This window comes from Megalobrama amblycephala, linkage group LG21 (genome assembly GCF_018812025.1).
Source record: "Megalobrama amblycephala isolate DHTTF-2021 linkage group LG21, ASM1881202v1, whole genome shotgun sequence".
In the NCBI taxonomy this organism is placed as follows: domain Eukaryota; kingdom Metazoa; phylum Chordata; class Actinopteri; order Cypriniformes; family Xenocyprididae; genus Megalobrama; species Megalobrama amblycephala.
Window position 1 is genome coordinate 27,741,595 of NC_063064.1, and position 12,059 is coordinate 27,753,653.

Consider the following 12,059-nt stretch of genomic DNA (forward strand, 5'->3'; position numbering starts at 1 on the left):
TGTCACAGACTACACTCTTCCTTCAACTCCAGTTATCAGATGTTGGCTTGTCCCGTTCCAGGCTGTGATGCAGGGAGACATTTCTGATTTCACTCTCACTCAGCTGTAGAGTTCAAAGTGGACAAATTATAAACTGGGATAGAGCATGTTTCTGTGTAAAACACTTGTTGACGTTTGTTAGTATTTATTGACAATAGACTGTCTGTGTATCTATCTATAAACTTTATGCATAGCAACCCTTTGCGATTTGTGCCTTTCTAAGTATTAATTGTAATTATCTCTGTAAAGTATGTATTTTTTGAGGTCATGTCTGATAATAAATAAAAAAAGCAACAACAACAACAAAAAACTTCTACGGAATGTGAAGAATTTACAAGTTATATAGATAATATATTTTCTGAAAAAAAAAGCATGCCTCAATATTGACTTTTTAGGAGTTCAAGAGACTTTGATTACAAATAAAGGGGGTGGTTCCTGATTCCTGTGAATAATAGCCAATCACATGATGACGGGAGTTTAAAGCAGTGTGTGTTTCGAGGTCTGTTTTCTGAGCAGGTCATGATGGATCGAGCAGCTCTCAGACTGATTCTCTTGAGCGTCTTTCTCATCTCAGCCAGTTCACAACCTGTTAAGAAGGTGAGGGTCAAATCTCAGATTAAGATGAAGATGAAAATTATAAAATTAACTATTTGTATTTGAGATGAAGATCCAAACAAACTAGATTCAAACATGTTGAATATACAGTGTTCAAAAGTTTTTTAATACTTAAATTGATCAAACATGACAGTCTAGACATTTATAATGTTACAAAATATTTCTATTTCATATAAAAGCTTTATTCATCAAAGAATCAAAAAAAAAAAAGTATCACGGTTTCCACTAAATTAAAATTAGTGTTTTTAACACTAATAACAAAACTTTATTTAGCAGAAAATCAGCATATTAGAATTATTTCTGAAGGATCATGTGACACTGAAGACTGGAGTAATGATGCTGAAAATTCAGCTGTGCATCACAGAAATAAACTATTTCAAAATGTAATATTTTAAACTGCAGAAATATTTCACAAAATTACTGATTTAAGAGGTTTATTTAGATCAAATTAATGCAGCATTGGTGAGCCTAAGAAACTTCTTTCAGAAATTAAAGATCGTACTGATTTTTGAACAGCAGTGTATCATTTAAAATGCAGTTTGAGTAAAGAGAACTATCTATTGCTCAGTAGTTTACACTGAGATGTAGTCATCAAAATGTATTTGTTGTTTAGTCCAAAGGCCTTTTCTTCATGCCATTTTCGTGCAGTAAATATTTGAACAATCCCACACAAAAAGGAGTAAATGTGCACCATCCAATATGACTGAACTGTTTGATGTCTCAACAGAAACAAGATGTGGATATATACAGCTTCTACATTAACTCCACGGTCACCAGTCGCTACGCCACAACGGTCATCACAAGCCGTGTGGCGAACACACTGAATGAATCTCAAGAGATCCAGTTTGAGGTCAAGATACCCAAGACTGCCTTCATCAGCAAATTCAGAATGTAGGGAACATGAGTATAAATGTACATTTGAAAAAAAAAAAAAACATTACTGGTGTGCATTTTGAGACAAAACAATTATTTTAAGATCTGTCAGTACAAGTTGCTTTCAGTTAAAACAGCTCTAACATGCATTTTAGTCTAGGAATAGCTTAAGCTTTGTCTGTGAAACCGGGGAAAGATTTATAAATTATTTTATGAAATGCTGTACTGTATGTATGAAATACACATATTAAGAGGATGTCATTGTCATTTTCTCCATAGGACCATAGAGGGGAAGACATATGATGGTGTTGTGAAGGAAAAACAGGAAGCTCAGCAGCAGTACAGTGAAGCAGTATCTCGAGGACAAAGTGCTGGACTGATCAAGTACTGAACATAAAAAAAAATAGGTCCATAAAATGTGTTTTTATAGCATGTTTAGTAATATTCTGTGATTCATTTCTATTTCAGATCTGTTGGAAGGACTTTAGAAGACTTTAAAACTTCAGTGACGGTGGCTGCTTTTAGTAAAGTGACCTTTGAGTTGACCTACGAAGAACTGCTAAAGCGCCGCCTCGGCAAATATGAGTTACTCATCAATGCCCAACCGATGCAGCCGGTGGCAGATTTCAAGGTAGAAGAAGAAACAAAGAGGGAAATAGATCATCAATTTAGATGGATAGAAAGATCATGTTTCTTTTACTCACATTAGATGGATGTACACATCCAAGAGAAACCAGGAATTTCCTTCTTGGAGGTGAAAGGAGATCTGAGCACCGGTGATCTGGCCAATGCCATCAAAACCACCAGAGCAGACAAAGACGTAAGAGCTTAAAATGAGGGTAAAACCCTTAGCTTAGATGTTCTCATTATGCTACTACACTTCAAACAAAGTGACCAGATGACCAAACTGATCATTTCAGGCATGGGTGACCTTCTACCCCACTCGAGATCAACAGACCAAGTGTAAAAGCTGTGGAGAAAATGGGCTGAATGGTGACCTGCTTATAACATATGATGTTGAGAGATTAAATCCTAAAGGAGAAGTCATGGTACATTTATCAATAATGTGCTTTATGAGAGTAATAAATATGGAAAATGATTTTGAAAGACTGGCTATGTAAAAGGACATGAATGATATGCAGAATGTTCTTTTGTTTTCTCTCAGGTATCAAATGGCTATTTTGTCCACTACTTTGCACCCTCTGATGTTCCACGTATTCCCAAAAATGTGGTGTTTATCATTGACCGGAGCGGTTCTATGCACGGCAGAAAAATAGATCAGGTAAATGTCAACATTTCAGCCAAATCAAACAAAAGGATAAGAAGCTATAAATAATTTTGATGGTAAAACCACTGAAGTAAATTTTTTGATGGATCTTGCATCATTCTGCATTTTTATGTTTAAAGAACAGGGATTTCAGTATTCAAATCACTGTGGATTTGCTTAATTTAAATTAGTAAAAAAAATCTGGTAAATTAGTATACAGTCATAATGGAGAAAGAATAACTTTCAGGTTTTCTGACAGAAGTGTTTTTCTTTAGACTCGTTTGGCACTGCTAAAAATTTTAAGTGATCTTGATGAGGATGACCACTTTGGATTGATCACCTTCGATCATTCAGTTGACACATGGAAGCGTGAACTCCTGAAAGCTACCAAGCAAAACCTGGAGAATGCAAAATCTTTTGTGAAGGAGATCAGAGATGGAGGAGGTGAGTTCCTAACACTAAATGAGGAGTAAGAAAGTTGTTCCTCAAAGTGACACAACTGTGTTTGTTCTTCCTTCAGCCACAGACATAAACGCTGCAGTTCTAGCAGGAGTGGACATGATCATTCGACATCCACGAGAGGGAACCGCCTCCATCCTGATCCTGCTGACTGATGGAGATCCCACTTCAGGCACAGATTCACACTGACAAACACGAGCTAATGGTGTTTTATTGTAGCACTAGTTCACTCAGTCTAATTAGAAGACCTGTTGATAAAAGGTTTTAGACCTAATTAAAATGCCTGCAGGACCAGAAGATTATTATCATGAATTATTTGGTTCTTGTCTTTGTCAGTAAAAGAAAAGAATAAGAAATATGAAATTGTCCAATGCATCCATTGTTTTCTGATCATTCAAAAAATGTCATAATTCTGATTTTCAAGCATGTACTGTTGGTAGTCTAACTTATTTTTTCTTTCTAACAGGTGAAACTAACATAGAGAGGATAATGGCCAATGTGAAAAAGGCCATTGGGCTGAAGTTTCCTCTCTATTGTCTTGGTTTTGGACATGATGTTAACTTTGACTTCCTGACAAAGATGTCACTGGAAAATGGTGGAGTCGCTCGCAGGATTTATGAAGATTCGGACGCTGATCTACAGCTGCAGGTGGACTACAGAGAATCAGCTGTGAATTCATCCTAGTTCTTATCTGTTCTGTGTTTGAATGCATTTAAAGCCTTTATTTTGGTTTGTTATATTGTAGGGCTTCTATGATGAAGTTGCCGTCCCTCTCCTCGCTGATATTCAACTTAAATACACAGGAGGGACAAACCTTACCAAGACCAGCTTTAACCTGTACTTCAACGGCTCTGAGATTGTGGTTTCAGGACAAATCACAGACAACAGTGTGGAGAGTTTCAGCACTGAAGTCATTGCAGTATCAGTAAGATCATCATGGTGCTTTATAAATTGGTAGGGATTGAGTGGGCTGTTTTTATCTCGGCAGGTCATTATATTGGATATAAGGATCATTGATGGTCAATTTAAGAGTTTGGAATAATGGTCACTTTGTTTTCAGATTAAGTTATTGGTGAACATTCCTGATGAAAATGTTCATTAGTATTATTATTTCCAAACAGAAAGGCAGTAATGTGACGTATCAGGACACTGTAATGATAAAAGACCCCAGTGATGTCCCACCTGAGAATGAAGATTTCATGCAGAGACTGTGGGCCTACCTTACAGTGAAGCAACTTCTGGAAAGGCAGTAAGTTTATGGAGTGATACGACATTCTGCATTTTAAGTTGGACATTGAGGACATCTTTCTGTCTCAGGGTGCTTCTTAAAGGACAAGAGAAAGAGGATGAAGGGAAAGAAGCTCTCAAACTCTCTCTGAAATACCAGTTTGTCACCCCCCTCACCTCTATGGTCGTCACTAAGCCACAGGAAGATGAAGTGGAAGTTTCCGACAAACCCAACGAGGGAAAAGAGGATCCCAGACCTCCAGGTGAGAACTGAGTTGTTTTACAAACCTTGTAAATGAAAGTGTGCAAATATTTGACCTTTGACAAAAGAGTAAGGTCCATTTTATGCAGCAAAATAAACACAGTGACGGTGACGGCAGCAATATGAAAAGTTACAGTACGAATGTATTAATCAAGCTTTGCATCAACTGCATCATAGGTTAACCAAAACATCTGATAAAATACATGATACTACTTTATTTGTGCATCCTATATGTATCTGATTGTGTATCTGAACTTGAATAGATTCAGCGACTGTATTCACGCATTTATTTTTATTTACACAAGGAGGTTGAAATGACATAATCACTCGTAAAATAGTTTTAATTAATTACTGTTCAGTTTATTTCATTACAAAATATATTATCAGTATAACAGTTTCAATTAACATGAACTTCAGTATGTCTCTTTTGTCAAAAATGAATCTCAAATATTCTTCTTCATTTTCTGTCATAACATTAATTTGTTTAAGAATGTTCAAAATTCTAAACTTATTCCCCCCACGTTTTAAATGAAAGAAAATCACAGATTTTCACAGTTTTGGTCTTGGACTTGTTGCCCTCTGTATACTGTGAATAACACTTTTCTCTTTCTTTTTTAATCAGTAATGGGTTTCCGTCCTTCATCTCGGAATCCTACTTTATGTAAGTATAAAATGTTGAACTAACAGTTCATTTACTCAAACTATTGCAGAGAATTAATGTTGTGATGAAATGGAAGTACAAACAGATATTTTCTTCTGTATTGTGAAGCACATCTGAGTGAAACTGCTCATCAAAAAGTGAATAAGATTTTGGGATGAAATAACCCACTTGTTTTATATCCCAGCACTAAGAATTCAGAACCATTTCAGTCAGCATCAGCCCAGTCGGCCCTATCCTCCCACGAAGCGTCCTCGGACTGTTCGACCTGCTCTGCCAGTTCGGCCTGTTCTGCTCGGTCAAACTGTTCCGTCTGCTGCTCATCCAGGGTTGAGTGGTATGCCTTTTTTCTTCTAAAAGTTGACAAAGACTCCTATTCTTTCTCGAGAATGTGTTTATCACTGCATGCTTTGTTTTTGTTTTTACAAATAATTACTGCAAATTTGCTTTATTAAAAGCAAAATCAAGAGTAAATCCACATAAAAAATGTGTAGAGAATTAAATGAAAATAAATAAAATAATGCTTTAGTTGGGATTTAGAAATGAAGCCTCTTAAAGGGATAGTTCACCCTATCATTTTCTCACCCTAATGTTCTAATACAGTATGCCCTTCTTTCTTTCTTTTTATTGTGGACCACAAAAGGAGGATAATAAAAATAAATGTCCCACTCACGCTCATCAATATAATGGCAATGAATTGCATCCAGCATCAAGCTTCATAAAAAAAACATTCAAAAGCATCTTAGTACGATCCCATACAACACGTATTGTATATTTCAAGTTTTCTGTGAGTTTGGTAAAAACAAATGGAAATGTAATGTATCATTTAATGAAAATCCTGACTTTGGCTGTTGGTCTTCTGTGTTCATCTGTGCATCTGTGAGACTCTATTAGCACTTCAGTTCACTCCGACTTGCCCAGAAAAACACTCAAGTTGTGAGAAATCGAGATTAATAAAAATGCAACATGAAATGCAATCTATGTACCTTCTTCTTTGAGGTGAATATATCCGTTGTTCGTCACAATGAGAAGTTATCGCGTTCACATATCATTTAACTGTCATTCTGACTGTCATCTGACAACCGGAGTTCCTGTCCGGAGATTCAACTCAGTGAAGAAACACAGATACTTTTCTAGCCATTGTTTATAAATTATGTTGCGTTCTCCTTTCATGGTTTTGAAAAAGACAGAAGAGTATACTGCATTAAAACAACACCAGGGTGAATGAATGATGACTAGTTTCATTTTCACTGTCCCTTCAGTATTAAAAGCAACATTTGGAAAATACATTGAAATCGTGAAAAGAAAATGTTTTGTAATTATTATTAAATGTTTTATTAGTAATTGTTTTATTTGATAAATATTTGAGAAATTATTTGGTACAATTTAATTACTTCTATTTAATTATTTCAAAATGCATTGTTACATTAAATGTCATTATTTATTGTGCTGTGGTCAGTAACGTATTGATAAACTGACTTAGCATGAAAAGATGCATCTGCTTTTTAATGACTACCCCCTCCCCCATTTTTTTATTTTTTAGATTTAAGTGACATGCTGCACGCTTATGGTACATATGAATACACTAAATTTGATTTAAGGAATAAAACTTTGAAGTAAGTCTAATTTGATCAATTGCACCTTCTCTTGCCCTCAGATGAAACGCCAACGATTACACAGAGAAGTCAAAAACCTGTTCTCTCTACCATGTCAGGTAGATAAACATCTCTCAAACGTACAAACCTACTGTATTATGTTGGACAATTTTATCTAATAATTATGATACAGCATTTGGTTGTGTTCTCTCTTAGTTCCAATTGTTCGTAGCAATCGGTTCCTGCTGTCTGCTGCTGGTCAGTCTAAGCCTCTTTGTTTTGACGTTCCTCTTCCTCACAAACTCAAACTGCTACAGGATTCTGCTTCAGGTAACTATTACACATTTAAGGCCCGTTCACACCAAGAATGATAACTTGTAAAGATAACGATAAAGATATAGTTCTAAAAATCGTTCTAAATATAAAAGAAAAGCACAGCTATAACGATAACAATATAGAGAAACTATATCCTTGGGTTTACTTTCAGAACAATTTTTTTCCAGCTGTTGAACGATAAAACACAGGCAGCCAATCAGAATCCATTCTAATTTAAGGGCTTGCGCATTTAAAATGGCAGATGACATTGCGGAGAATTAAACATCGAGATCCAGAAAAAGACACCAATGTTTGACACTTCAAACCCCTTTTTCAAGGCTACTTTAAAGAAAATGGATATACAGCAGGTAAAATAAGTATTGAACACGCCACCCATGCAATCCATGTTAAATGACACAAAGTATTGAACACAAAAAGGCATGGGATATAAGGTCCCAAAAGATATGCTCAATAATTTGTATTAATTTACCTCAAATAACTGACAATGAGCACAAAGCTCAGGGCCAAACTCAACTCAATAGAGCAGCAAATAATCACAGTCCAGGCAATCTTCAAAAACCAGATAATCAGTCCACGAATCGTCTAATCCACAGGAAATGCAAGAAAGAGAATCAAACAGGCAAGAGGTCAAAGTTCAGGCAAACAGCAGACCAACACAGAATTAATCCCGGTCCATGATAACTGTCAACTAGCAGTTGATACGGTAAAAAAAAATCGCTAAAAGCAAAGAGCTCTCTCCAGACCTTCACAGCCTTATTGTTGCAAAAAATACTGATGGCATTGGTTACAGAAGGATTTCAAAACTTCTGAATGTTCCAGTGAGCAGTGTTAGAACCATAATCCAGAAGTGGAAAGAACATCATGTCACCATAATCCTCGCAAGATTTCTGACAGACAGAGGAGTGAAAAGAATTATCTGAAGAGTTGTCCAAGAGCCAAGGATCACCTGTGGACAGCTTCAAAAAGACCTGGAATTGGCAGGTACAATTGTTTCAAAAAAAAAATAAAAAAAAAATAACGCACTCAACCGCCATGGCCTGTATGCATGCTCACCACACTAGACTCCATTGCTGAAGAAAAAACACGTTGAAACTTGTTTAAAGTTTGCTGCACAACATTTGGACAAGCCTGTGAAATACTGGGAGAAAATAGTCTGGTCAGATGAGACCAAAATTGAACGCTTTGGATGCCATAATACACACCATGTTTGGAGGAGAAATGGCACTGCACATCACCCCAAAAACACCATACCAACAGTGAAGTTTAGAGGTGGGAACATCATGGTACATGGTGGGTCTGTTTTTCAGCATACGGTACTGGCAAACTTCATGTATTGAAGGATGAATGGAAAAATGTACAGAGACATTCTTGATAAAAATCTGCTGCCATCTACCAGGATTATGAAGATGAACGAGGGTGGACATTTCAGCAAGACAATGATCCCAAACACACAGCCAAGGAAACTCTCAATTGGTTTCAGAGAAAGAAAATAAAGCTGCTAGAACCACCTGACTTGAATCCAATTGAAAATCTATGAAAAGAACTAAAGATCAGAGTTCATAGAAGAGGCCCAGGGAACCTTCAAGATTTGAAGAAGAATGGGCCAAAATCACTGCAATGCCTGCAACTAGTTTCTCCATACAGGAGGTGTCTTGAAGCTGTCATTACCAACAAAGGCTTTTGTACGAAGTATGAAATAAATTTCAGTAAGTGTGTTCAATACGTTTTCCCTGTGTCATTTAACATTATTACACATAACTTAATTTATGGACATCTATAGTTTGAAAATTTCATGTCAATAGCACCTTTAGAAATATATTTCTACCATAAAGACTCAGAGGGCAGGTAAACATTTACATGTTATTTATTCTGTAAAGTATAAACAGATGGTAGTGCTGGACGTTAGAACTAAACATGGTACAACGTTTCATGCTTAGTTGTACTGAAGTTCTTTGGCGTAGGCCCCATCCTTCGCCCGAATCCTGGGGATGCAGATTCGGCTGATCCTGCCTGAAGATGAAGGCAGGGGCGGAGCCTACCCACGATGGATGGACGGGGCCAACCTTGTGGTGGTGGGGAGGATGGAGGGGCAAGTCAGCGGCATCAATTGCGAACATGAAACAGAATTCAGTGCTCATTTATGCCAGGTGTCAAGCAGTGATTGGCCAGACTTATTACGAAGGATGACATGACATTAAGACTGCGTTCCAGTTCGTTTTTTTCCCTCGCTAACTTCCCTCAGTCTCGTTGAATCGGATGTATGTCATTGCTTACGCTGCACGAGTGCCTCTACTGGCGGAACCTTTGCAGTGGGCTGAACTGGAACATCCTCAGCCCTTGATCACTCGGAATCCGCAATGGAGTGGATTCATTATTTATTTTTTCCCCTTACAAAATTGTTTAATACAGCATTTTATATGTATATATGTATATATGTTTAAAATGTTTAAAAAATAATTAATATATCAGAGAGTTGTTTGTGGTGGGGTAAATTAAACGTGATATGCAGTGACGTCATAATCGTGTTGCATTGTGGAGCTGCCTGAAGTGTACATGTGAAGTAGACTCGCTCTCTCAGTTAAAATCGAGGGAGCGAGGGTCTGTCCATATAAACTTCCCTCGTCCACTTCATGAAGTGGAATGCACTTCAAAATGGTGGCAGGGATTCCCCCAAGGGGAAGTGTTTAGGAAAGTTTGCGAGTGCGTGTCTAAAACTGGAGTGGAACGCGGCCTAAGTCTTCCTGGTAGAACTTGCGCTAGCGCTTTCATTTACTGAAAAAAATGGGGACATGTTCAATACTTATTTTACCCGCTGTATAGAAAACAATCAGACGTACCCTTGGAATAAATGGTAAGATGTGATCATTATGCCAGGCTAGCAAACGGTGTAAAATAAAATATCTAGCCCTAGTTTCGACAACATTGTCTTGCTTACTTTGAAGTTGCAGTGAAAAAGACTAGATTAGATCAATTACACTAGCTATTAATTCGAGACATAGCATGCTGAGGACATCTGCTGGTTAAAGCTGTGTAAATGCAACAAGAACAGCAAAAACAGGTACACACTTTGAAACCGCAGCACATGAGCTCAGAACAAACAGACCGTTATCGCTCGTTGGTGTGGATGCAAATATAGTTATCGTTATAGTTTTCTTTATAGTTATCGATCTTGGTGTGAACGGGCCTTTACTCTACATGCCCATCCTTTTGAATGTCTTTTTTAAATGAATGTTTTGTACATACACTTATATGAATTTCTGTGTGTCTTAGAGTTCTCTATGAATGGAAAATCCAAGAATAGACAAAATGGATTCAGTCAAATTGTCTTTCATTACAAAACAAACCATCGCCTGACAATAAACACAAGGTCTATCAGTTACCACGATGGCCAGAATGATGTTGAGTTTTTGTGGGGCCAGGAACCCACTCAACACAGTACAGAGGGGTATATAGTGCTCAATCTATATGTTTTACAACATTTGTGTATGTTATAGCCACATTCTGTGAATTAGAATTCATTTATCCGTTTCTCTGTTTCAACAGCGTGTCTCTGATTCTACGGAGCAATGAAATGGACGTTACAATGGGAAACATACGCGTTGTTGTTCTTCTTCACAAGAAAAATGGTGATGTGTTTCTGTGGCCTGGCGTTCGACAACAGCCAAAAGATGTCAGTTTGATGGGTATTTTAGGTAAGAGTGCTTCACTGATTAAACATTTAATCATGTATTAACACAACTGTCCCAGCTAACAGGGAATGTTCTTAGAGCTTTAAGTGTTTTTGCAAGGTTCTCTCAAGATATGAACAAACGTTCTTCCAGTAACATTAGCAGAATGTTCCACCTCCTCCAGCTCCACCTGCCTAGATCTGCTAATGGATTTATGTATATTTATTAATGCAGCAGCAGCATATCTTACATGCTCACAGCAGTGTATCTGTTAGCAGTAGCAAGTCCATAGTTGTTCTGCAGCAGCAGCAGCGTAGCAGAGAACATATTTCTGTTAGCTGGGTGAGCAATTAAATGGTAAATTCTGATTTGTAACTTGCTTTATTAAACCATCACGGGATAAAATCTCAATAACTGAATAATGTTGAAGGAAAAGCTGAGGCTTCATATGAGGAGATTCAAGGATCACAAACACCAACTCTAAAGATAATGGACCAGGAAGTGAAGGCGAGCTGGTAAGTGATCAAAAGATACAAACACAGCTGATTTTTTTCTTTTATTATATATCTGTTTTAATCTATGAATGTATCTGTAGGGAGGATGTCACAGACTACACACTTCCTTCAACTCCAGTTATCAGATGTTTGCTTGTCCCGTTCCAGGCTGTGATGCAGGGAGACATTTCTGATTTCACTCTCACTCAGCTGTAGAGTTCAAAGTGGACAAATTATAAACTGTGATAGACCATGTTTCTGTGTAAAACACTTGCTGACGTTTGTTTTAAGTATTTTTTTCAGTCATTGACAATAGACTGTCTATCTATGTATATATCTATAAACTTGATGTATACATAGCAACCCTTTGATTGGTGCCTTTCTAAGTATTGATTGTAATTATTTCTGTAAAGTATGAATTTTTTGAGGTCATGTCTGATAATAAAATAAAAACAGCAACAAACTTCTACAGAATCTGAAGTATTTACAAGTATATTTTCTAAAAAAAACTTGCCTCAATATTGACTTTTGAGGAGTTCAAGAGACTTTGATTACTAATAAAGGGG

General features: G+C 37.0%; 1 protein-coding gene across 4 annotated transcripts; it reads left to right on the forward strand.

The window, feature by feature from the left end:
• The first annotated feature begins 480 nt into the window (after nt 1-480).
• Nucleotides 481-11,967, forward strand: LOC125256847 (inter-alpha-trypsin inhibitor heavy chain H3-like). Of its 4 annotated transcripts, XM_048173096.1 has the most exons (22): nt 481-636; nt 1,382-1,545; nt 1,807-1,911; nt 1,996-2,158; nt 2,237-2,347; nt 2,448-2,576; nt 2,693-2,809; nt 3,070-3,238; nt 3,315-3,425; nt 3,720-3,901; nt 3,999-4,178; nt 4,375-4,502; nt 4,571-4,743; nt 5,365-5,403; nt 5,588-5,737; nt 6,944-6,970; nt 7,058-7,114; nt 7,212-7,325; nt 10,602-10,776; nt 10,875-11,023; nt 11,430-11,514; nt 11,595-11,967. In XM_048173096.1, the coding sequence occupies exons 1-22, from the start codon at nt 559-561 to the stop codon at nt 11,707-11,709; spliced, it is 2,721 nt and encodes a 906-aa protein (XP_048029053.1). In that variant the 5' UTR covers nt 481-558; the 3' UTR covers nt 11,710-11,967. The 4 variants fall into 4 exon arrangements, with proteins under 4 accessions (XP_048029053.1, XP_048029054.1, XP_048029057.1 ...); XM_048173097.1 differs by lacking the exon at nt 6,944-6,970; XM_048173100.1 differs by lacking the exons at nt 10,602-10,776; nt 10,875-11,023; nt 11,430-11,514; nt 11,595-11,967 and adding exons at nt 7,925-8,034; nt 8,151-8,168.
• Nucleotides 11,968-12,059: the final 92 nt, after the last annotated feature.

Bases quoted from the DNA above. Each gene is read 5' to 3' on its own strand.
- LOC125256847 (XM_048173096.1), top strand. From the start codon at position 559: ATGATGGATCGAGCAGCTCTCAGACTGATTCTCTTGAGCGTCTTTCTC. The intron at 2,159-2,236 runs GTAGAAGAAGAA...TACTCACATTAG, and splicing joins AGCCGGTGGCAGATTTCAAG to ATGGATGTACACATCCAAGA. The intron at 10,777-10,874 runs GTATATAGTGCT...CTGTTTCAACAG, and splicing joins ACTCAACACAGTACAGAGGG to CGTGTCTCTGATTCTACGGA.